The sequence below is a fragment of the Myotis lucifugus genome, unplaced genomic scaffold, assembly GCF_000147115.1.
Source record: "Myotis lucifugus unplaced genomic scaffold, Myoluc2.0 scaffold_51, whole genome shotgun sequence".
In the NCBI taxonomy this organism is placed as follows: domain Eukaryota; kingdom Metazoa; phylum Chordata; class Mammalia; order Chiroptera; family Vespertilionidae; genus Myotis; species Myotis lucifugus.
Window position 1 is genome coordinate 4,530,712 of NW_005871099.1, and position 26,322 is coordinate 4,557,033.

At 52.9% G+C, this 26,322-nt stretch overlaps 1 protein-coding gene across 1 annotated transcript; it reads right to left on the reverse strand.

The window, feature by feature from the left end:
• Positions 1-4,718: 4,718 nt before the first annotated feature.
• Positions 4,719-25,758, reverse strand: KRBA1 (KRAB-A domain containing 1). Its single transcript, XM_023753786.1, is given in 19 exon segments — positions 4,719-6,673; positions 6,675-7,051; positions 8,604-8,765; positions 9,270-9,374; positions 11,128-11,232; positions 11,313-11,537; positions 12,163-12,336; positions 13,049-13,201; positions 13,589-13,762; positions 14,411-14,587; positions 15,021-15,236; positions 15,889-16,044; positions 16,986-17,243; positions 17,372-17,503; positions 18,649-18,786; positions 19,464-19,601; positions 20,316-20,429; positions 20,868-20,994; positions 25,646-25,758. Coding segments are annotated over 19 exon segments (3,489 nt in total). The 5' UTR covers positions 25,658-25,758; the 3' UTR covers positions 4,719-6,127.
• Positions 25,759-26,322: the final 564 nt, after the last annotated feature.

Below are 26,322 nucleotides of genomic sequence, written 5' to 3' on the forward strand. Positions count from 1 at the left end.
TTCTGAGCCTCCTTCTTGTCCAGGCCCTTCCTTTGCCTTCTGTTGCTTCCTGGTTGGAGAGACGCAAGTCCAAGCGGGTGAGCACTGTGGCAGGATGGCCTAGGCCCTGACGGCTGTTTTTCGTTCCTCTCCATCTTGCTGGGGAGACGTCCCGAAAAGGATAGCCAGCTTTAACATTCTGTAACAAAGTGCTGAGTGAACCCTTGCTGGGAATAATTCCTGCCTGAGTCCCTGGAAGGCTCCCACCAAGAGAAGCCCTGGAAAGCTGAAGTTCCCCGGACCACCCCTGGCCAAGTCAGGAACCTCTACAGGGAGAGGGAAAGAATGGTTATCTGAGTACTTACAGTGTCATTAAAATTTAAATCTGAAGTTTCTAGGGCTTTTAAACGAGCTGGGGGAGGGAACCCCTGACTAAGCCACACACAGAGGACCTGGCTTTACCTACCCTGGGTGAGTTCCACTTACCCAGCTGCTGGTAATGGCTCTACCAAATCAACATATAATACAGCTAATTTCCAAACCACTCCCTGCTCCCTGCCTCTAGCTCAGAAATTTGACGAGGAAGAAACATTAGTGTACATTTCCCATGCCAGGTGTTGAAGGCTGGAACATGGGGAATACACAGAGAGGGGGCAGGTGCCCTTTGGCTGGGCTGTTCCCATGGAGACACGAGGCAACCCTGGCTTCTGGAGCTCTGGAACTTCTGCTGTCTGCAGCTCTCCCAAGGGGCTCTCAGAAAAGCAGCCCCAGCTTCCACCTGCCTGGCACCACGAGGAAGGACATTAGTGGTGTATGAAATTTCTTTCCCATCACACATTTGTTGTTATGATGGATGCTTGAGCCAGACGTCTCTGTAGCTGTGCCTCCCCAGACGAGGCCGCTGGGAGAGCTCGCTGCCTGTCAATAAAGGGAAGGGGTGGGGTGGCGGGGAACAAGTTGAACATGGAGTGAGGAGTCCTGGGTTTGACCCCTCCTGTGCCTCTTGTAGACTTGGAGCAGCACATTCATTTTCCTGGGCCTCTGCTTTCTCATTACAATAAGATTATTGATGTTGATGAGGGGCAAGGGAAAAGGAAAGGGGGGGTTGAATGCAGTGAGTTTTAAGTTTCCTGGCCATGAGCAGGTGGTCACAGTAAATATGACAGTGTGGCTATAAATAGGGGCCATTACGTTGCCCCAGCAGCATTGTAAATACTTGGATATTTCACATAAAAATCTAGACTTCCAGCTTCTCTCATGAAAAGTCAGAAGATCTGGCAGCTCACGACTGGGGCTGAGCAGAAATTGGCCTCATTCAACCAAGGGACACTGACCCCCAACTGGAGGGGGCTTGCACCCCTCACCCGCCACTCCTTCCCCTGAGACCCCCACCTCCCTTTCTTTAGGGGTCTGTGGTCCCTCTCCCTGTTCCACTCGTTACAGTGAACTTCTGATATCTGATGAAGGTGCATGGGCCCACCTGGGGCTCCCGGCACAGCAATGACACTCTGTATATCAATTTGGAATTAAATAAATACATGAGATGCTGCCAGTTGTGGGTCGGTGCAGAAGCTCTTTTTGGTAAGTAGAGAGAAATGTTGAAGGGAAACAGTGGGAAAGGCCCAAAGATAAACTTTGTTCTACAGTTTTGCCAACAAGAATGGTTCTCAACACATTAGAATCTCCTGGAAACGTGAAAATATACCAATAGACGTGCACTTTTCTGTATATTTGTTATATTTCAACAAAGAGTTTATATATGTCCAGATTGGTAGATATAAAGATGGATGGATGGATGGATGGATGGATGGATGGATGGATATAGACAGACAGACAGATGACAGACATCAATGCTCTCTCCACTCAAGACCAGTTGAATTAGAATCTGCATAAATGGGGCCCGAACCTGATTTTCAAAACTTTCCCCAAGTGATCCCAATGTGCACCCAGGGATGAGGACCACGGCTCTAGGGTCTTGTCCTTCATCACCTTAAAGTCCAGGTTCAGGTTACCACCAAGCCAGAAACATTTAAACATTTAAAATGGAGAGGATGGAGTCTGAGGACATGCTGGGCAAACACGGATGCTCCAGAATAAGAAAGAACACTTTTCTAACTTCCTTCCTGTAATGATGTCTGAGCAGCCTGTTAGCCCCAGAGAAACAGGCACAGCGCTGAGCCCCAGATGTCAATGTGCACAGTTTCGATGAGAATCCAAGGGCTCTATGAACACTCGGGATATTTCAGTAAATTTATTCAAACAGCCTCACTCACTCTCTGGTGTCTCAAATCCAAATAAATGCACCATTCATTCAGATATTCAGTTCCTGTTTATTGAATGCCCCTCTGTCCCTGACCCAGTGTTTGGTGCACAGATACAATACGTATCTGCCCTCACTCAGAGCTTACAAGTGGTTGCAGGGAAGTAAATTTAAAAATAATCTACTTCTTTTCTGCCTCAGACTGCACACACCTACTTTGAGGGTGCAGCTTTCAGTGTCCTCTTGCTCTGCATGTTTAAGGGCCTCACTTTGCTCTGAAGCCAGTTATCCCAGTTCCAAGTGCAGTTCAACCCCGCTACTGGCTGTGTGACCTGGAGCAAGCTTATTTTCCTCTCTGTGCTTCGCTTTCCTCGTTTGTGAAATAAGAACGATAATAGTATTAACATCTGCCTTAACTGTTATGAGAAGTAAGGAGTGAAGGAAACTATTAAAAAGTGCTCAATAGTTTTCTCTATATAAATATTTTCTGGTTTATTCCTAGATTCTTGAATATTTTTGCCATAAATGAAAAATTTTAATTAAAAAAATTAATTGTAATAGATTATAGATTCCTTTCAGTTGTCTATGTGTATGGTCATAACACTTGTAATGACTCCTTTCCTCCTTCTTTTGGATTTTCATGCCTTCTCTTCCCTTGCCTTACTGTCCTACCTAGAACATCCACACTAGTGCTGAATAATAGTGAGAGTGTATTTCCTCTCCTTGTTCCTGATCTGAAGAAACATTCATATGTCACCATTAAGTATCACGTTTACGCTAAGTTATTTTTTTGGTAATCTCTTATCAAATTAAGAAATTTCCTTTCATCCTAGCCGGTTTGGCTCAGTAGATAGAGTGTTGGCCTGTGGACTGAAGGGTACTGGGTTTGATTCCAGTCAATGGCATGTACCTCAGTTGCAGGCTCAGCCCCAGCCCTGGTGTGTTGGGGCGCATGCAGGAGGCAACCAATCAATGTGTCTCTCTCACATTGAAGTTTCTCTCCTTCTTTCCCCTTCCCTTCCAGTCTAAAAAACAATGGGAAAAATATCCTCAGGTGAGTATTAACAAAAAAAGAAAAAAGAAATTCCCTTTCTAACCCTAGAGTATTTATGGATGTTGGCTCTTATCAAGCCATCTTTCTGTGGCTATTGAGATGATCAGATGACTTTTCTCCTTTATTATGGTGGTAGGTGACTACTAGTGATTTTCAAATGTTAAAACCAGCCTTGAATCTCTGAGATAAACCCAACTTGGTCATGCTGTTTTATTTCTCTTTATAAATTGCCAGATTGTTTGAAAATACTTATTTAGGATTTTTGCTTCTTTGCATATTTTTGGAGTGCCTCTGGTTGTCTTCTTGTACTGTCCTTCTCAACTTTTGGTTTCACACTTATATTAGTCTCATAAAATGAGTCAGGGTATTCAATATTTTTCTGTCCTCTGGAATAGTTCGTGTATTACTGAAATGATCTCCTTAAATACAAGGTAGAACTTATCAGTGAAGCTCTCTGGATCTGCAGTTTTCTTTATGGGAGGATATTCCATTCTATGCAATTTTTCTACTTCTTTTTGAATCTGTTTTAAGTTGTATTCTTCTGAGAGTTGTATAGTTCAATCAAATTTTTGGCAAAGTTGCTTGAAATATCTTTTCATTTTTATATGGTCTGTAGCAGCATCTACAATGATGTCACTTTCTTCATTCCTAAGATTGGTTATTTGTGACTTTTTACACTTGATCTTAGCCAAAAGGTGTGCCTACTTTTTTTAATTGTTGAATTATACCACAAGCTGGTCAATTTCATTTTTTGTTAAAGAAACACTTTTTGGCTTTCTTGATTATATCTAATATATAATGCCATTTCACTCATTCTTGTTATCTTTACATGCCCTCAACTTTTATCTGGATTTCCTTTGCTGTCCTGTTTTTACCTCCCTGTAGATCCTCAGCCTTTTCTTTTTCACATACTCATTTATATCCACACATTTCTCAGTACTGATTTAGCTTTATCCTCAAAGTTTGATATATGGTACTTTCTTATAGCTCAGTTCAAAATATTTCTTCTTTCTTCATTGACATGTGGGTTACTAGGAACATAATTCTTATTTTTCCTATATATAAGAATTTCTCATTTTTTATTGGCTTCTAGCTTAGTATGGTCAAGAGAACATATTCAGTATAATACTGTCAAATTTGTTTAATCTTGCTCCAAGGGCTTACTATATGGTCAATTTTTGTGGCTGTCCTGCATATACTTGAGAATATATATTCTGTAGCTTGTGGTCCAGTGTTCTATATATTCATCAACCGAGACAACTTTAATTGGCTTGTTCAAATTTTCTGTATCCATCCTAATTTGTTCTATCAACTTCTGGAAAAGGCATGCCAAAATCTTCCAAATATGACTGTAAATTTGGATGTTTTCCTTTTAGTTCTTTAAACATTGAGGCCAGCAGAGGGAAAATGGAATATATAAAAACAAACGAAACCCACAACGTTGTCAATACAACAGAAGGCAGAAAAAAAGGGGGGGATCTCCAGAACAAGTGGGATAAACCTAAGGAGAAAATAATGGTACATTCAAATTCAAATGTTAGAGATTTTATTACATGTAAATGGATTCAGGGCTCCAATGAAGGAACAAAAAATTTTGTCAAGCTGGATTAAAAAATAAAATCCAACTATAGGCTGTTTACAGAAGCCACAGCTAAAACACAAAGTTGAATCAAGTCTGGTCTGCCAATGAGCCAAGCTCCTTCTGGAGGCAGCAATGACAGTGTCACAGGCAGAAGATGGTGGCACCCCCTCCCACCCCATTGCAGCTTCTCTTCCACTGGACCCCTCTGGGCTAGCCTGGAGCCCTTGGGGATCCCACTCCACTCTGACAGGTTGAAGTAGGACCTTCCCTGCCTGCCTTACAGTGGCCTCATGCTGGCAAATGGCTGGTGGAGCAAGGATGGAGGGAAGCTCAAGCCCAGGTCAGCCAGGAGCCATCCTCCAGGCTACGTGCCAGGATGGTGACAGGCCAAGCTAGAGCCTTCTGTGCCCCCCACCTCCAGACCTCTGGAATTCCTGAGTTAAAAAAGGCCCCTCAGTTTCTCCCACCAAAGTGACATTTCCCCATAAAGTAGGTGAAAGTATTGAACACACTCCCAAAACCCTGAACTGCACACAGATTTTTCACCAAAGTAGATTCTAGAAGGCTTTCAGTGAACTGAACGTTTCTGGTGTGGCAGTGGACCTGTGGGACAAATGTAACTGCAGATGATGAAGCATCTTACCATTCATTTTATTACTTATTTTCCACACTAAAAAAAAAAAAAAAGATTTGAACTTCCTGTAGGTTCTAATTGGACCTGGACCACCTAGACTGGTCTGGGTGCAAGTAATCTTGTCTGCTAAGCTCACTTGTCCCAGTACTGATACAAACCAGTCAGACACGCCCTGGTATGGACCCACCTAGCCCCTTTCTGTAGGCACCAAGGGCCTTTCCCTTAGCAATTAACTTTGTAATTTTAGAATCGAACTTAGACCAAGGAGTGACATTCTCCCCAAATGAAATCGCTGCCTGTATTTAGCAGGAAAGTGAGAGCTACTGCTTTCCCAGCGCTGAGAGCAGGAAGGACAGGTGTTAGGGAGAAGGGCTCTCCTAGCCCCTCTGCAGCCATTTGGAGCACCCCAAGCACACGTGCTGTGCACAGGTGTGTACGCCACCATCTGCCTATGAGTTGTGGCAGTTATGATGGCAAAGACAGGAGGGAGCAACATCTGAATGAACCTGAGCCAAGGAGGACAGAGGCGTGGCTGAGGATGCATCCCAAGCAGTGCCCCCCCAGAGCAAACACATGCTGGAGTCTGGGGCAGTCAGGCCAAGAGAGATGCCTAGCTCTTCACAGCCCAGAGATGGGGAAAGTTTGGTTTGAAAGATGTGCAGGGGCGGACTGGCCCCTAGGAGAGGCAGCCAGGGGCAGGGCATCCTCAGGGCGGAGCTGATGAAGGTGGTTAGAGGCCTCCCATCTCGGGTCCCTATGTTCTCTACCATCCCAGAGTTCCTCCTCAAAGCCTCTCTGGACTCCCACCAATAGGCTGTTTGGGTCCTTGGGCCAGTTTCGGGGCCCAGTTGGAGCAGCTGCTGCAGCTGGTGGCTCTGCATCTGCACTGGTGGCTGGAGAGGCCATCTGCGGGGGGAAGGCAGCAGGCACTGAAGGGGCAGGGGGAGTCTGGGGGCCCCCAATGTGTCCAAGCAGGGGATGCACAGTGAGCACAGCACGGCTGCATGCTGAGGGTGGTGGGTGCTGGGAAGGGCTGGAGCTGGTTCCAGAAGGTTCTGCCTGGGGGGGCCCTGGAGGCAGCTGAGGCACCAGGTGGCGTGTCCCAAGGGAGAGGCCTGAGGCCTCGCCAGCCCTGCAGCCTTCCGCCTGGCCATGCAGGATCTTTTGGTTTTGGCCTGGTATGGCCCTTCTGTCTCCAGTAGGGCAGGTGTCTGCGAGCAGGGCCATGAGCCCAGTGAGGTCCCCGGGGGAGGGCCCACGGCCAGGAAGCCTGGCCCTTTGGCCAAGGGCCCCTAGGGCACCTCCCTAGCCGATGCACTTGGGTCCTCATGGTGGCCACTTCCTGAGACAGGCCTGCCAGGGCCGAGGCGAGCTGATCCAGCTTCTCTGAGAGGGTGGCGCTGAGGCTGTGGAGCTCCTGCTGCAGAGAACTTCCGCAGGGACACGGTGGCCGTGGGGAGGCAGGTGGCAAAGCAGGAGGGACGGTGGCCATGGGGGGCGGTTCAGGCAGGCCTCTGGTAAGTGGTCTCCCTTCGGTCTTGGCTAAAACCAGAGCAGGAATGCAGGGTGAGAGTTCTCAGGCTATCAGGACCTCTCTCTCCCACTAGGCGTCCCCTGGATTAGTGTATTCAGCATCCTACCCCACTACGGCCTGGCTTTAGATGGGAAGGAAGTGACTCAGTCTTGAGAACATTGATGACAATGTTCATGACATTAACAGTGGCCACATCTCCAGGCTGATTCCCAAATCATGAACAGGAGAAACCACAGATTGGGTCTCCATGGTAACTAAGATTTCTTAGGACACAGGGCTTTCTAGAAAAAGGATCAGTAGGCTCTTGTGCCATCTTTGGGACCAAATGGCCCCTGAGGGCACCTAACCATGTCCTAGGGAGTCAGTGGGCAGGGCCTGGAGAAGCCTCAGCAGACAGCACGAGGCCAAAGCCACAGGCAGCATCTGGAAGAGGGCCCAGGAGGGCCAGTCCAACCTGGGACCTGGTGCTTCTAGAGGGGTGACCAAGGGTCCGCATCAGTACCCAGTGTGAATAGTCATAAGCAAACCACCAGGGATCCCTCAATCCCAACTTTTGTCTTTCATATTCAGAAGTTTTTGGGGTTTTTTTCACCCTAAGTTCTCTTAGAACTGTTCTCCACCTCAGGCAAACCTCACAAGAAGGCCCTGTTACCTGCTGTTCCCCAGACCCCTGAGCCCTAGCCTGGCCCCTTCCTCTTATCAGCACCTCCAGGGCTTCAATCAGAGGAAAGAGTGAAGATAGAGGGTCTGCAGGACCCCATCACCCCAGCAATGGAACCACCGGGTCACACTTCCAGTCTGGTGTGAGGATCCCCGTGCAAATCCTAGAAATCAGGAAACCCAGCCCAGGTCTTAACGTGGTTAGGGAGGCACTTCCTCTGGGCCAGGTGTGATGTGGAGCCACATCTGCTATCTTCAGGATGCCCATGGCCAGGTCACACAATGTGACTAGGCCTGTTTCCTCATCTATTCTCTAAAGTCCACTCAAACTCTGAACTTTGATTCTGGGTGTATCCATTCTGGTACATCTTGATTTCTGTTTTGCCTCTGAAAGGTATCTATGCTTTCATGAAAAAGCCAGCTATTTCTATAAGAAAACACTAAAATGAAATAAGCAACTTGAAGTGAGTTCAAGGTACGACTCTTCCTACCTGTGACCCAAACAATCCTGGAAGAGTGTTAAAAAAAACTTTCCCGCCCTGACTGGTTTGGCTCAGTGGATAGAGCGTCGGCCTGCAGACTGAAAGGTCCCAGGTTCGATTCCAGTCAAGGGCATGTACCTTGGTTGTGAGCACATCCCCAGTAGAAGGGTATGCAGGAGGCAGCTGATCGATGTTTCTCTCTCATTGATGTTTCTAACTCTCTATTCTTCTCCCTTCCTCTCTGTAAAAAATCAATAAAATATATTTTTTAAAAAAACAAAACTTTCCCCCCTGTGACCCTGCAGGAAGGAGCTGAGCAGCAGGAAGGGGTTGGGTGGCTGTACAGATGCTGACCCATGCCCACCCCTCTGCCCAGGGCTCCTGACAACTTGAGGGGACGGGGAGGCCACCACTTCACCTGCAACACTTGGTCCTCTGTGTCCAGGCACCGGATCCCTGGATTCTTCACTAACCCTGAGCTTCCAGGACAGGGGCCGAGCGGGTGACCCAGGAGGCTGGCAGGGCCCCGGCCTGGGCCTTTTCTCTGGCTGAGGGGCAGGGCAGATACTCCCAGCTGCCCCTGCAGAAAGAGCACAAAACACTTAGGGTGTGCACATGTATCATTTTGACAGGGCCATTCTAACATGGGAATATTTGGACATGACCTAAAAAAAAAAATCAAGCTTTCAACTCTCAAATACTGATTAAATGAGATGCAAGACGGGCACACTTGGCCCACCAGAAAGCCCAACTCTGGTCTAATGGCTTGCTGGGGCCTGTGTGACTGGGGTTGGGAACCAGACTGTCTGTGGTCCTCTGCTGCTAGGGCATGACACCTCTGGCTCCACCAGGGGGTGGGGGCCGGGGAGAGCAGGTGGAGACAACCATGATCTGCAGGTCCCACCACCAGTGAGACTCTACCAGGGACATGCTGGGGACACTCTGTGCTCTTTTCCACCAGCCCCACTGGGCAGTGAGGAATGTGGGGACAGCCTGGGCTGCAGAAAGGCCAAAGATTTCCTGGGGCCATCAGCCTGAATTGGAAGGATTCGGCCCCCTCCCCAACCAATCACTCCACCCGTACCTCCTTGGGTGCTGCCCAGGGGGCTAGGCCGGCCTGGGGTCTCCAAGCACACTTCTGTCCGGGGAGCCTGGGACCTGCCTCCCGTCTTCTCCTCTGCTTTTCCTGCTGGTCAAACACGAGGTCAGGCTTGGACTGAGAAGCGTGGTGGCCTGGGGTAGCAGGCAGTGTTTCCAGCTTTCTTGGCAGGACAACCTCGAAGTTCTCCCAGGTGGAGCCTCACTTTTGACACTTTTATGTTTATTGCCAAATTTTAAAAAGGTTTATTATTTACATGTAGTGTAAGACCCTGACATTAAGCTCTGGATTGCTGAGGCGTCCATTTCAGAAGATGTCCGTCTCACATAAACATACTGCAAGGGGTATGACAGCTCCTGGCCAACAACCAGGGAAGCAGCCGGGCTGCCCCACCCCCGGGAAGGTCCCTCTTTCAGAAAGCCTGGGTGACCTAGATAACTGGCCATCTGAGAGACCCTGCTTTTCCCTTCTTGCGTCCTGATTCCCACTCTCATGTTTCAAATTAGCCAATAAAGAGTGAACCCACCAAACCCTAGACGCCCACCACGATGGTGACCAAGACAGAGCACCAGGCCCTCGTGCTCTTTCCTCTCTCTTGTGACCTGTGAGTATAAATCCTGCTCCTTAAAGTCCTCTGATGGTTTTGCTGAAGTGTGTCCTATGATCTTAAGAAGCACAAGGTGGCCCAGCCAGAACACTGGCCCAAGTGGAGGAATTGGTGGGGTTTGTACTGAGAAATAAGGCTGGGTGAGCGCCTCAGGCATTCCTAGTATAAGTACCGCGCGCTAACCGATTGCGCCACTGGAGCTCCTCAGGCATTCCTAGTGAGAGTATCACTATCCACAGGCTGGGCCCACACAACAGCGTGTGTGTGTGTGTGTGTGTGTGTGTGTACATATTAAGTGTATATAATGCATACATAATATATATATATAACACTAGAGGCCCGGTGCACAAATTCGTGCACGGGGGTGGGGAGGAGGGACTGCAGGAGGTTGGCAGCAGGCTCCAAGGAGGGAGCCAGCCCTCAGCCCCCCTGGGAAAGGGGCCGCCACCCACCCCCCAGTTCCTCATCCCAGCCCAGGGCCCAAAGGCCCTGGCAGGGTCGCGAGAGGAGGCAATAGTTGCTGGATGCCGACGCCTACCCTGCTCCGCCACTGGACGGTTCCCGGCCTCCTGCCTCCCCTCTCCTCCTTCCCTGGCTGCCACCACTGTGGGCGAATGGCCCTCAGGGAAGGGAAAGGACGGATGGGAGCGAGACAAACCTGTGTGTCGAGGGCTGACTTTCAACAGATCACAGCAACGGAGCTGCTCTGTTACGTACAAAACCCCAACCCAGAAGCAGGTGGTCCGGATGGTTTAGAACCAGGGGCCGATGCTGATGGGGGCCAGCCAGAGGTGGGGAAGGGGGGAGGGACCATGGGCTACTGGCCTGCCACAGGAGGTTGGCTGTGGGAGTGCACTGACCACCAGGGGGCAGCTCCTGCATTGAGTGTCTGCCCCCTGGTGGTCAGTGTGCATCATAGCGACTGGTGGACCAGTTGTTCCAGTCATAATGGTTGCTTAGGCCTTTATATATAGAGAGAGATTATAACATATATATTAAGTTCATGGCTAGGTTTTCTAATCAAACACACTCGTTTAACCCTCCTGGAACCCTGAGTGCCTCAATAGCCCCACCTTCTCTCTCGGATACAGCTCATCTTACAGGGAACTCAAGCATGACAAAAGCATAGAATTTTCTGGCAAGAATCAGACAAAGTGACAGGTGGGACTCAGAAACCCAGCCTCTGGACTGTGGTCCTCCTGGGGACGTGCCCCAGTCAGGAGACCCCAGGCTCACCTGTCCTGAGACTGAAGTGGTCCCTGGGCTCTGTTCTCCTTGGACCTTCACCAGGGCTTGGGGTCGGAGGGCCAGGTCTCTTGCTGCTGGGAAGAGGGTCCCTCTCTGCATCACAAAGCTGGTATCAGGGTGGTGGCCTCAGCCTGGGGCATAGCTTCCTGTCTCCCTCTCCCCCACAAGCTTACCCTGTAGGAGTGGCTGCCAGAGCTCAGGCTCCAGCCTTGGGTCTTCCCCTTCTGAGCTGCTGAGGCTGGAGCTGGAGCTGGAGCCAGTGACGGTGCCGGGGCCAGGGCTGGGGCTCGGGCTGGGGCCGGGGAGGGCCAAGCATGTGAAGCGCAGGGGCCTCCCAGGCAAGATCCCCTTCAGAGAGTTCTCCAGGCAGTGAAGTGGGGAGGGCGTGGTGGCTGCCCCTGGGCGAATGACAGAAGAACCTTCTGTCCATCAGCTTGACAGGTAGGAGGACCCTCGGCCTGAATGAACAGGCACACAGCCCAGTTACCGGCCCCAGACCAGCTCCAGTGGTCCTGAACATCCTCTCTGCCATGACGGTGGAGAGAAGTGAAGCCAGAGCCTGGCTAGGCCCCCAACCCCTGTGGAAATCCAGCTGGGGAACTTTCCGGAAGACTCAAGTCACTGAAAGCCACTAGTAGTCAGTTCCAGCCAGGCCCTGGGTCCTCCTACTCCACTCCCTCAGGACCAGTGTCCAACAGCAGAGACTCAGTTAAGCCCACAGGAGGCCCCCAAAATCAGCTCTTGCCTGGTGGGAGTGTTAGAAACATCATATTTATTCAAACAAGTCAGAGCCTACTGGCACTTCGGCAGGTCAAGGACAGAATTCTGCTGCAAGTTAAACTAAGTGGCCACAGGAGTAGAGGGAGCCCCTGTACTCACTCACGTGCTCAGCTGTCAGCCTGGGGAATGAGCGGGTGTATGACAGGGAGGGAACAGAGAGGGAAGGGAAATCTATTCCCTCATCAAAGACTCTGTTTGGAGCGAAAACATCCCAGGAAGTGCTGAGGGCAGATGTCAGCTCACCATCCTGGAGCCACCTCCATGGTCCTGTCCTGGTGGCCACGTGGTCTTTGAGCCCTCGCTGGCAGCAGGCGGGGACACTGCTAGAGGTGAGTGCCTGTGGGCTGGCTGGCCGCAGGCTCCTGGTGGACACGTCCCCCCTGAGATGGACTGGTTCACACACCTCTCTCCTCAGTCCTGTTTTAATGAGAGGCCCAAAGGCCTGTCAGCCCCAGGGCTCTGTGTTGGCACCAAGGAAAGAAGTTAGTGGACAGAAAACTGTCATCGTTGTATTCTCGGGCACACGTGTTCCAGGTGTGGAACACACACCAGCCCTGCAGATGTTCCCAGGGGCGTCTAAATCCTCTGGGATCTCTTCAGACCCAGCCACCTGCACTCCTGGGAGCCCCACAGCCCAGTGACTAGGCCAGACCCAAGCACATGGGGCCAGGACAGCCACAATCGAAAGACACTCCTCCACGACCAAGGCCGGGCTCAGGCCTGAACTCAGCAGCAGAGAGCCCTGCCCCGACTGCACCCGCCATGCAGAGGCGGGCAGTGCTCTCTGGCTTTCTGGCCTCACACTAGCCTCTGCCCAGGTCATTTCCAGAGAGTCTTTTCTTTTTTAAAAAATATTTTTATTGACTTCAGAAAGGAAGGGAGAGGGATAGAGAGATGGAAACATCAATGATGAGACTCATTGATCGGCTGCCTCCTGCATGCCCCCTCCTGGGGATCAAGCCTGCAACCTAGGTATGTGCCCTTGACCGAGATCAAACCCAGGACCCTTCAGTCCTCAGGCTGTTGCTTAATTCACTGAGCCAGACTGGCTAGGGCCAGAGTGTCTTTTCATCTCAGGGTGGATGTGGCCCTTTTCCTACTCCTAGACCCCCAGGCAACCATGCTTTACCTTCCTTGTCTGCCATCCAGTTCTTGGGCTCCACTCTCTGTGGTTCTCTGTCCCCTGCCGAGGACCAGGACCAGGTAGGCTGTGACCTGGGCACAGATATCTCCCTGAGACAATTCTCCAGGCCCTGGAGTGGGGCACTACGGACTGGAATTCCTATGAAAACCCAACATTTGTAGTGTCAGACAGTCAGAGCAGTCTCTGCGAACCCCAGGGACCTTGCCTGCACCGTGTCCAGGACAGCTGGGCCCAGGGGAGGAGGCACAGAGCACTGGACCTGTCATGGCAGTGCAAGGTACCTGAACTCGAGACCTGGCCCCAAGCATGTGTCAGTCCAGGCTCTGAGTGGCCCTGCTCAAGCTGGACCAACATGTCTTGGCCGCCTATTTGGAAGTCAGGACAGTGGGCTGTGATAAGGGCACCCCGGGTCTGCTGCCAGCATGGGCACGGGGACCTGACTAGGATATGCTGGCACCACAGTGGGCTGGGACGCCTCCCACCCTTTCCCAGGGTTGATCCCGAGCCTTAGGCTGGCCAGCTCACCTTTTTCAGGCCTACGTCCCTGGCTGCCCTCAGAGATCTGGAAATCCAGGTCCCCATCAGTACTGCTGGATGAGGAGAAGCTGGTGGGGGTGCTGTGGGGACCTGGGGCGAGGACAGGGCCATCTCTGACAAAGCCCTGCAGGCCCAGAGCCGGAAGAGGCCCCACAGTCAGTCCTGCAGGAAACAACACAGCTGGCATCATGGGAAAACCACTAAAGAAGAGGTCCCTGGGCCCTGAGCTGTGGGAAGACGCCCAGGAGCCCTGCCCCAAGGACCTTCCACTGGGGTCTCTCTTGGTTAGGGAGCTCACAGCACTGATTAAAATACCACAGCATGTTAACCCACATGACCCCAGCCATTGGTCTCAGGGGGCTAGAGCAGGGGTCCTCAAACTTTTTAAACAGGGGGCCAGTTCACTGTCCCTCAGACGTTGGAGGGCCAGACTATAGTTTTAAAAAAAACTATGAACAAATTCCTATGCACACTGCACATATCTTATTTTGAAGTAAAAAAACGAAACGGGAACAAATACAATATTTGTATTTGCAGGTGGCCCGTGGGCCGTAGTTTGAGGACCCCTGGGCTAGAGTAAGAGCTCTTAGAGAAGGCAGTGGGCAGGAACAGTTTAGCTGACTTCCACCCAGTTCAGGAGCTGTTTGGGGGCAGGCATGAAAGAGACTGGGGGTGGGAGGGAGGGGAGAAGGGCTTGCACTTTACGAGACCCAGAGAGGAGGACCTAACAGTGTCCTCAGCACCCCACCCCCACCCCACCCCTGTGCTATGCAGGGACAAACGCCATCCCCAGGGCATGGCCAAGTCTACCTTGACTGTGTGATCCTCGGGGGTTCAGCTCAGGCCTCTGAGACCCGGGGTCTCCTGGATGGGAGCTCTGGAACCAAGAGGTGGCCGGCGGCGGCTGGGGAGGTAACGACCCACTCAGGGGAATGCCCTTCAGACAGGCCTCCAGGGCTTCCAGAGGTGAGCTCGAGGCACTGCTGGCTGGGACAGGGGAGATGGCCCTATCACCATCTCTGGCAGGTCCCCTGGCCTGGCCCCAGGCTGGCTGCCCCCCCACCTTCTGCTGGGTGAGAAGTCCTGCACCAGGTATGGGAGCCTGCCAGGCAGGACACCCTCCTGCGGGGGACTTAGATCTGCTCTGTTCATAGGGGGGATGACACAGACTGTCCCCCAGGCTCTGGGGCAGGTGGTAGACCCACATGTATGAGTAGCCAGCTCCCTGACAGTCAGAAAATCTCTGCAAGTGAAGGTCCTTATAAGGGAGGGCTCCTGGGCAAGGCTGGATTAAGGAGGGAGTGGATTAACAGAGGGCATTAATTGCTTGAGGACGGTGGGCTCTTCCCCTGTGGACGGGCATAACTTTACTGAGGGCTGAGAACCCCATCAGGACTCAAGCAAATGACCCAGGCCTCACCTTGCGCTGTGGGGCCCCATCTGAGCACTTGGTCCCCACTGGTGTCTCCATCACCCCCGGGACTGCTGGTGGCAGAGGGTCTGTGGGTCTGCTTGCGGAGCTGACAGGATGCAGGCACTGGGGGGCTCTGGGCCCAGCCATCCTCCATCTTCACAGAGAGCACATGGCCAGTGCCAGCACCGGAGCAGGAAGGAAGAGTCTGGAGGGATCTGGGCCCTGCGGGAAGCCCTCCATGAGGCCCTCATGGGTTAGGACAGGGCTTCCAAGTCTCCCCTCTGAGGTAGTCACACTCAGTCACCAGCACATGGACCAACACACTTCCTGCCCTGCCACCAGCCTCCCCTCACACCCCTGTCCCTCAGAGGGGCACCTCCAGAGTTTCCACAGAGGAGCCAGGTCAGGCCTCCCCAGGAAGCACCTATCAGGGTCTTTCCTCCAAGGCCAGCACACCTGTCTCAATTAGACTTTCTCAACGTCCTGAGAAGCTGCGGAGCACAGGAGAGCTGAGAGTGTGGAAATACTATCCCAGCCTACTAGGCCATGATGAGAACCCCCACATCCAAATCATGCCCCAAATGTCTACTGGGCTGAGCTCTGTCTTCTGTTCTCAGTCTCCTTCCCCTACACCATCCCATCCTTCCTTCTGGAATTCCTGGCTCCTACTCTAAGAGCCGATCTGGACTGATGAAGCACCTCCTCCGTGACCAGCTCCATTTACGGTGACAATCCCCAACATCTGGCCACTCCAACCAACACACAGAAATGTGGCCTGAGTGTCTCACTGTGGAGGGTCACCCACGGCCCTGCCTAGAACAGAGGAAGGAATGGATGACGTCCAAGGCCCTCCCAGCACAGCCAGTGCCTTTACCTCCAGAATTCCTTTTCCAGGCCCCCGGATCCTCCTGCAGCCGTGGTTTCCCTGCTCCTGAAGGGCTGGGGTGCGTGTCCTGGGCCATTGGGATCTCCTTCAGGCAGTTCAGCAGCCCCTGGAGGGGACAATCCCCAGACGCTGCCTCTGTTTTCACTACAGGAAAAAGCAACACATTTCCACCCTGAGCCCAGTGTCCTCAGTCTTTGTGAAAACAACAGGTGGACAATCCAGGTAAGCAGGTAAAAGAGTTCAGGGCCAGAAATCTGGAGGTGTGGGTCATCTGTAGTAACTCATTCGGTCTTGCACAGGCCACTGTCATCTTGGTGGCAGGTTTAAAATCTCTGTCTCCATACCTCCCAGAACTGGGCAGAGAAGAGAAGGGACGATAAAGGCAGAGCACACGGTGTGACTCTGAAGACAAATGAAAGAGTGGGCTGATGGGTCGCTGCTTATAGACAGTTCTCTGGGCCCTGAACAGGACTTATATCGAGGAGGCCAAGCCTTTTACACACACACACACACACACACGCACACACACACGCACACACGCACACACACACAAATACACACACACGCACACACGCACGCACACACGCACGCACGCACGCACGCACGCACACACGCACGCACGCACATGCACATTACTGTACTTAAGCCTCACACAGCCCTCTTAGGTGGAAACAATGACCCTCTTTTACAGATGGCGATACTGAGGCTCAAGGCTCCAGGAGTCTTGAATCTGCACAGTTAACAGATGTCAGACTCCAGGACAGGCATTCCTGGCCCCACCATACTGCCCTGGTCCCCCAATTCCACGGTAAGTGTAGAACTCACTCAGCACCTCCTCCTCTGACATCCCACAAACGGGCGCGTAAAGAACACAAAAGGATCCAGGGTCTGCTTTGAGTTTCCTTCTACCAGCTGCCTACATGCTATTCTAAGAAAGCCACCTGGCTCCAGAAATATGACCCTGATGATATGCAGCAGCCAAGTTGAGAATGATCCTTCAGGAAGACACTCGATTTAAAGGAAAATAGCTCTAGAAAGCCAATTCGAGTTTTAACCTTGGCCTGAGACAGGTCCATAGGACTCACCTCCCCAGGGTGGGCTCCCAGGTCGCAGCTCCACCCGGGTTAGCCGTGACATGCCCAGGCCTGGGACAGGAGGCGGTAAGCTCGAGGATGCCTCCGGGTGCTGGGGCCCAGGGACAAGGATTTCCTTCAGGCAGTTGATGAGACCTTGCAAGGGGCTGCTCCCAGGAGAGGTTCCTGTGGGACCTGAAAGATCGGCCAAGGTCAGTGCAGCCCTGATGGTGGCAGCTGTGAGATGACAGGGCATCTGAGATCCCCCACCTGTGAGAATGGGAGGGCCCCTGCTCTGTTGGGTTGTCTGGAGGCTGAGATGGGAGAGAACATGCCTCCATTTCCCTGTCCCACTCAGCTCCAGGATAGACCCACTCTCAGGAAAGCCAGCCTCTCACCTGCTCCTGAAGTCCCTCTCTGCTGTTTTCTGTGGCTCTTCCTTCTGCTGGGGCTACAGGTGAGAGGACTGCACTTCCCGTCTGGGGCTCCAGGGCCTTCTTTCTCCGTAGGCCCCTGTGTGTCTGCAGTTTCTGTAACAAGAGAGACAGGAAGGCCATTCCAGCCCTGGCTCCTGACCCCAGGGAATTGCCCAGATCTGGTGCCCACAGAGGGAGAGGCCTCTCCAGCCCCAAATTCCCAGGGGGCAACCTGAACTAGTCGTAGAGCCAGCTCCTGCAAGGCTTGCTTCCTCCTGGTATAATTGTAAATACCAAGACTGTTCACTCCAAATGCCTGGGACCCTCCCCCAACTCCAGCCTCTGACTTCGGCTCAGCAAGTGACACCAGCAATCTCAACATACAGGCCCTCATTCTGCACTCATGTTTGTCAAATGTGGAGTCTTGGAAACCCCAGAGCAAATCTACCAGGCGACACTTGAAGCCACAGGCCCAATGGGGTATGTTTTCCAGGAGTGCCAATTTTATTCCATATTAATTTAAAATATTTTTAATAAAACAGATATTCAGACAAATGCAAAATTTGCAAAAATTTTTAAAAATAAAGTGAGATCCCCCAGAGAAATTCTGATGACTACCCTTGCCCTCTTCTGCTCTTAGGGTTGCCTTAATGAGAAGGTCTGAGAATCAGATCAGGTGTGCACAGGTATGTTACCTGCTGATAGGCTTGTATGTCAGCAGCGGCCCCCACTTATGTGCATGAGCAGCGTGAGCACACAGTACTCCATGAGCAGGGCTGGGTGACGGGCCACCCGGGCACTGAGCACCACACCTCCTCTTTGGTTCACAGACAGAGGCTGAGCACTTGTCCTGCTCTGCAGGGAGCTTGTCCCCATTTAGCAACAAGGGAAACCAAGACTTAGATGAAGCTGGACCAACATGTCTTGGCCGCCAAGTCTTAGAGAAATGAATAGGGCAGTGATGGCGAACCTTTTGAGCTCGGCGTGTCAGCATTTTGAAAAACCCTAACTTAACTCTGGTGCCGTGTCACATATAGAAATTTTTTGATATTTGCAACCATAGTAAAACAAAGACTTATATTTTTGATATTTACTTTATATATTTAAACGCCATTTAACAAAGAAAAATCAACCAAAAAAATGAGTTCGCGTGTCACCTCTGACACGCGTGTCATAGGTTCGCCATCACTGGAATAGGGCATGGGGTCCGGTTCTCCTGAATCCAGAGTTGGAACCTGCCCCCACTGGGTCACACTCACTGATGGGGAGGGGGCTTCCCTGCCTCCTGGCTCCGGGTGAACTGCTGGACGATGAGCTACCGCTGGGCTGGTGGACGGGCGTGTCTGGAAGGCAGTTGAGCAGGCCTTGGAGAGGGCAAGTTGCCACCGTCACAGCTGCTGTCGGGAGGAGGGAGAGGACCCTGGAAGCTGAGATTGATGCCCAGCAGGTAAAGTGCTCCATTCTGGCCCTTCCTTGCCATATTCCACTAACAGGACATCAGTAAGCTCTGCCTTGTCACTCCTGAGCTCTAAAATGTCGATTCACAGTCACAGTCTTGTTCTGATCAGATCCCTCCCACCCCCACTTTCTATTTCCGTTACTATCAACAGAGCGGACTCAAAGGAACCCTATAGGCTCGGGCTGATGGGGACAGACCCCCTGAGGAGGTGAGGCCTGAGCTGAGAAGGGCCAGTGAGAAGGAGAGACTGATGAGGTGGGAAGAGCACAGGCTGGGAGGGGGACCTTTGTCCCCACTGGCCATTCAAACAAGGCCCAGCGTAGCCTTCCTCCCCTTAGAACAGGGACCGGCTTCACCTGCCACGCAGGGCACAACGTGACGTGGCCACAGGATGTGGATGAAGCCATGTGGAAACCACTGTGAGAAAACTCAGAGGCTGCTGTTCCATCAGCTATCCATGTCTGAGGCAGGCACGCTGCCAGGGCGTTCATGAAAGGGAAAGACTCCACCTAGGGTCTGGCAGCAGCTAGGCAGGCGCACAGCACACACATGGCACTGCTCACAGCTTAAACTTCACCTTGTGGAGTGCAAAGGCTGCCCTGCTGTCCGACTTACCTTCGGGGTTCACCTGTTCCCCATCCAGGCCGGCTCTCCCACTCTCAGGGCCAATTTCCCCAAACAGGAACCCCGGAATCTCCTTCACCAGCTGCACCAGGGCGGTGAGGTGCAGGCTGTGCTGGGGTGCTCCTCCTGCTGGAGAGGCCACAGTGAATCTCCACTCCCTACGTCAGCTCAGCACTCACACTTCTGTATGCGTTTCATGTGGTCCCGCAACCACATAAGGAGCGGCAAAGGAGAGACCGATGGCTGAGATAAAGAGGACCAGGGCTCAGGCCTGGTGACCTGCCCACGGGCACAGCCAGGACTGGCAGCTGGGACCCCGGGTAACTGGCCTCTTCTATATGCTGTCTTCATTACCTGGTACTCCTCTGAGGGGAACACCAAAGCTTGCATCCCCATCCCCTCTCACCATTGGAGCCCTCTGTCTTTCCTGGCACTGCCCCCCCACTAAATCTCCCGGCCTTGCCCAGGCTGAGCTCTGGATGCCAGCCCCGTGGCAGCACCTTCGGGAACTTTAGGTGGGCTCTGCATGGGTGGTGGCAGGAAGGGGGCCCACAGAGGTGATGCACTCCAAGGGCGACCCCAGGTTTTCTCTGAGCAGGTCACTCACTGGGCAAGTGTACCAAGCTCCCAGCCCAGAGGGATGAGGGGTGAAAGGTCAAGGTGGGGTTAGGGTCAAGAACTTGGTGGGGTGGAGAGGATTGATGTCACAGTGTCTCATGGGAAGTGGAGCTGGGAGCTAAGGACCACATGGTGGGAGGGAAAAGAGTGAGTCCACTCGGGTCCAGGCTGCCCAGGGGGACCAGGATACCCAAAGGGGCCTGGCCGTCTACCAAGATTACTCACCTACGGCACCTCCCTTAGGAGGCTCCTGTTCCTCGCCAGCTTTGCTCCTGCTCATGGCTCCTCCAGGCTCCGCAGGAGACAGGAAGGCAGAGAGGGGGAGCAGGTCAGCTGTTCCTGAGAAAGAAGAGGGACAGTTCCCCTGGAATGGAAGCTTGCCTCCGCCCCCTAAGCCCAAGCATGCAGGCGGCCCTGATGCCCGTGCATCCATGCATCTGTTGACCCATGTGTTCATGTGACCACCAAACCCCAGGAACCAAAGAGTGTTAGGACCCACGAAACCACCTTGCTCAGTGTTTTGCCAGCTTTTTAGCACCCCCATCAAAGCAGACCCAGAACCCTAGTGTAGTCCACAGAAGCAACAATGGCGTAAAACATCAGTGAGGCCCCCCAGCTCAGCTGAGGCTCTCAGAACACCACCTCCAGCAGTGTTTCTTTTGTAAAGGAAGATTAAGGCCTCGGCCTGGGGTGCTGGATCTAGCCCCCCTTCCACTTTCAGCTCAGGCTCTTGCTACACCTCCCCAGAAAGGCCCCAGGGCACGGCCAGCTCCTTACCCAGGGAGACCAGCGCCTGGTAGTTCTCCTGCATCACATCCCTGTAGAGTTCCCTCTGCCTCTCCCCGAGGAGCTGCCACTCCTCCTCAGAGAACCGCACGGCCAGGTCCTGGAAGGCGATGGGCACCTGCGGGCACAATCTCGGGGGAGTGGGCTGGTTCCATCCCATCAAGGTCAGGTGCACACAAAGGAGTGGGGAGCAGCAAGCGTGTGGTGGGCCTCTGACACACGGGAGCAGGCAAAGGAGCAACAGCAATCAGATGGGAGTCGACTGTGTCCCCAAAATGCTATGCTGTGAATGTGGCCTTATTTGGGAAAAGGGTCATTACAGATGTAATTAGTTAAAATAAGGTCATACTGGAGTAAGTTAAGACCTTAACCCAGTATGACTGGCGTCCTTATAAGAAGAGAGACACAAGAGAAGGCCATGTGACGACAGAGGCAGAGACTGGATTGATGCGACCACAAGCCAAGGAAAGCCCAGGGCCACCAGGAGCTGGGCAACTGAACCCTAAAAAGCAAAACCACGGATTAGGGGAAACTACTATATATTAATGGGGACCAGCAGTTTTATTGCTAGCTTTACCCAGTGGCCAAATAAGTTTCTATTGAATGAGTACAAAAAACATTTTACATAAATGTTAAAGGCACGTTTTAAAATTAAATATCCATTGCAGTTTGAAGTTATTTATTACATGTTCTTACAAGCTAATATCTTTTTAAAGTATGATACTTTGCAAAACACTGTGTAATATGAAGTGAGAATTCTCATGACCCGTCCACATGTGTTAAGGATCTGGCCTAGTCTGATTTATCTATCTGTCCTCTGTGAGTTTGGTTAGTAAAAGTCAATTCCCTGAGAACCATAACCTAGGGGTGTAATGATCAACATCAGGCTCTGCCCCCACAAAACAAGAGTTCCACCCAGACACACCATCCGGAGGCCAGTAAGAAGAATCAAATCAGGACGGCCTTGGATGCTCATTTCTTCTCCAACTTCTGGTAGCTCTACACAGAGCTGACTCGGCAGGTCCAAGTTAGATCCAGGGAAGAACATGTTGATAGTATGGACATACCGAGTTATGGAGGGTCCACCTTTCTAACAAGGCCACTCCCGGGACCAGGGATATTGGCTGACCCCTGCCTGGACTCCTCTCTAGGTAACTCGTGCCATGCTGTGAACAGCAGCCAGCCTGGACACCTCCTATCTGATGACAAGAGCTGGGGGTTGTGGGCATGTACGACTTCCCTGACACACCCAATTCCATGTACCAGGTGCCCCAGCCACCCAGCCAGCCTCTCCGCTCCATCGGCCTCTCTCCTCTGCCCTCTCTAACTTTAACACCCACACACTAAAGGCACCTGCTGGCTGCTGAGTGACACATGTCACACAGAGGCTCTGTTCTCGAGGGGCTCACAGATCAGCAGAGGCATGATCCTTACATGTTTCAGAGCATTTCAGATCTCCTGCTTGATACAAAACAGTCCTATGCTGGTGACACACTTATCCTGTGTGAGGGGCAGAGGTTCCAAAGTGAGGAGAAGTGAAGCAGCATGCAGAGTGGATAGACAGCCTCAGGGCCAAGTCTAGGGCTCAGGCCTTTGGACTGAAATTTTGGTGTCCCTTCCCTGTGTTTGACTGTGACTACATCCTATATAGTAAAAGCGTAGCATGCAAATTGTCCCCTCAACCAGGAGTTCAACCAGGGGGTGGGGCTGGCCAGGGAAAGGGAGGGAGGCCCTAGGCAGCAGCGGCAGGAGGCCCCGGCCGGCAGCAGTGGTGGTGGTGGTGGTGGTGGTGGTGGTGGTGTAGCTGGCAGCCCCTAGGGACCTTACCAGTGCATGAATTTCGTGCACTGGGCCTCTAGTCCAATAATAATAAGATCGGTAAACCTTAAGAAACTAAGCATCCAGCATCCAATTTTTAAAATTATTATTACCCAGTCTATAAGGATAGACATGGGGGATCTGTATCAGACAGTCCCATTCCCAGTAACCTTGTAATAAAAGTTGAACATTGAAACAGATTTGTTCAAGTCGGTGATGGGGAAAGGGTACAAGTCCTGACCACAACAAATGCTCCTGTAGCCACTGCTAAATGGCATGGCCCAGCTGGCGCGGGGAACGGGGCATAAGGCCCCAGCAGAGCCAAACGGTAGTTCTGCCGGAGAGCTAGTTCAAGCCAGCAGACAGCATCTGTTTAGTAAACCAGGTGGAAAATACTCTGTATCCTCAGCTTCTCCCATCAGAAGCTCTTACAACATAACAACTGACAAAACAAAAGGGCTTTGAGGTTCAAAGGATGTGCTTCACAGCTTCCTTTTAATCAGGGCTGATTTCCCAACTCATCCTAGATCTACTAAATCATGATTTAGTGCTTTCAGGGTTCAGAAATCAACATTTTCAAATTCCCCAGGGGATTCTGACATGTAGTCCAGTCACAGGCTGGAGACTGGATGGAACCTGCCTGGTCCCCAGAATATGAAACTCTCCTGGTAAACAGGCCCCTCGGCCCCTCCCTTCTCCCCAGGCACCAGCTGTCCAAGGTAGCACGTTTGTGAACTAGAAATCACAGACAACTGCTGTGGACCTTTAAGAAGCAGTGAACATTTCATGCCAATTTCCACCCAAAACTGGGTGGCTAATCAATTTCTACTTCAGTGCCTTCAGTAACGGGTGCCTAACACACTCCAACACCTAGTCCTACTGCTGGCCTGATCTGGCAGTTAAGAAGTTCTGGATATAGACAGGATAGAGCATGGGGGTTAGGGCTTGACCTCAGGAACCCGGCTGCTGGCATTCCAATGCCTGCTTTGCTTCATATTATCTATGCCACCTCGCCAAGTTCATCTGTGAGACTGGGATCATAACAACCTACGCTGTAGGGATGCTGTGAAGACTAACTAGATTGATACAGGAAAAGTGCCCAGAACAAATGCTGGAACGTTCAAGTGCTATGAGTAGTGTTACTGCAGCCAGATCTGCCTGCATAACACCCACCTGCAGGTCACAACCTGCCATCTCCAGCTACACAGAATGAACGGACTCTTCCACATATTCCAATGCCTGTTTATCTCCCGGCTAATATGCCCAGCTCTTCTAGACACCTGGAAGACATGGGTCCCTGGCCTTTCACCACCCAGCCTCAAAACAAACTCTTCTATGACTAAGTTCTTACAAAACAGGAATGAAACTGACTGTGGCCAGGGTAGGCAGTCCCATCAGTGGCTTCCCCCTGCCCAAAAATGCAGAGGAAGAGTGAGGAGTGAGTGAGTGAGTGTGTGTGTGTGTGGAGGGAGTGAGCAAGAATGAGTGTGAAAATGTGCAGGCCACAAATACTCAACTTCAGGAGAGGGAAACCCACCTCTGGCTTACAATCTGGACCCACCACCCTCCTCGGGTCCTACATCATCCCCTTTGTGGCTCTCAGACCTCCACCCTCCCTCAGCCAATGGGAGAAAAGCTTTTCTGGCTGACCCAGGATTGCTGTAACTAAGCCTATGGCTCACTGCCGCCATGCTGGTCCTCCTGAAACACTCCCTCCATGGTGTTACTAGCCCAGCATGAAAACCGCAGGGTTAATACCCATCGGACTCATCCATCTCTCACTGTCCTTCTCAGCCTGACCCATTCTCCCAGCATGCCTCAGGCTTGGGCTCCCAGATCCGACCCTGCACCCTGCTGCCCCTCCCCTGTAGGCTGGGCTCACAGGTTGGGGATTGGCACTGGACAGGAAGACAGGAGGCCCACCCTGTTCCTCTCCATCTGATTGTGCCCTGTTCCTCCCCAAGGCCACCCCTGGCCGCCATCTCCATGAAGCTACACAGTGTAAGCACACACACATCCCAGAACATCAGATCTGAAGGAGCGGTGGTCCAACCCCTCATTTTATAGAAGAGGGAAACTCTGGAATGAGGAGGCCCGAGAATGGGGCCAGGGGGCATATCTGAGCAAGAGTGCTACTAACCAGACAGTCATAACTGGCAAGAGAGGCTGCCCCTGCTCCCACACGTCCAACAGGCCTGGCTGATCCTTCCTACCAAGAGCCAGTGGGGCATCGATGACGCCGAGGTCCTGGCACAGTGACTGCTCTGCCTGGACACAGCCTGCTCCAGAGCCAATCCCACCCCACGCCAACAATGGAGTCTGCAGTTGCTTGAGATTGGCCCAGGCTCATGAGCCATCCCAATTACAGAACTAGCTCCAAGAGGCCCCTAAGAACGTGTGGCGACTTCCAAGTTCCTGCACACACTCGTCCGAACTGTACCCGGGCTCTCCCGGAGCGGCGCTCCACACCTTACCCAGAGGCTAAACCCTGGGAGTGGTGGGCAGGGACCTAGTTTCAGGTCTCCCCCGCCCCACCCCAGGGCAGATGGGGGGCAGGGAGAGGTGTGTGTCCAACATCCTACCAAGAATAAAAGTATCCGATGTATTCATTCCCCTGAGGCCTTCATGCCTACCGCTCCCAGGATAACGTAATTCATTAAAGCTAGCCAAGCGAGGGAGAGCGATGGTTAACGCAAAGGGCCGGCTTTGCAAAGGGGGAGAGAAGCCCTGTACACTGAAGGCGGGTGCGGGTTGGGGTGGCCCGAGGAGGGATACGGCGCACGCAACCTTCGCACCGGGCCCGCGCGGCCCGCACAGCCCGATCCCCAAGTTGGAGGGTCCCGGGCTCTCCCCCCGCCCCCGGGGGCCGCGCCCTGCCCCGCCAGCCGACCCGCTCAGGCGTGCGTCGGTCCGTCCGTCCGTCCTCCCCGCCGGGTCCCCGCGCGCCTTACCTGGTGCGCCATCCCGGCCGCAGCCTCCGCTCCAGCTTCCGGCCGCGGTGCCCGGCGCCCGCTCCCCCGCCCGCAGGTTGCGGCGCGACTCTCTGCGACACCGGCGGCCGCGGTCCAGGGGTCGGCGCGGGAGAAGGCGGGACCGGGGGCGCGGACCCGAAGGCGGGACGCGAAAGGGCGCGCCCGGCCGGCCCCAAGCCTCGCCTCCCGGGAGGGTGGTCCCGCTTCCGCCCGGAGACCCCGGCCTCGGCGCTTGCGGGGCGCAAGGCGCGAACTACACTTCCCAGGAGGGCGCCCGGGCCCCGGGCGGCCCTGGTTTGAAACCCCCTCACCGCCCGCACCCCGGAACCCCGCGAAGTGGCCAGGGAGAGGCTGGGACGCTGGGGACCCCGCCCTGGGGGGCCAGTTTAATGGGGGGGCTTGCCCCGCGGGGTACGCAATCCGGTCCGTCCGGTCCACCCCGTCCCGGTCCCATCCCTTCCCATCCATTCCAATTCTTGGCATCCAACATTTTACTGGGGGGGCATCCCTCCTGGGGCCAAGGTGAGGGACGCCCCGGGATGAAAACGGGGACCCCGCCCTACCCAGGTCCTCATAAAACCGAACCTTTGGCCGGGGGGCCCCCCGGGGGCGGTTTTGGCCGGGGGCCGGGGCGGGGGCGGGGAAAAACCGGTCCC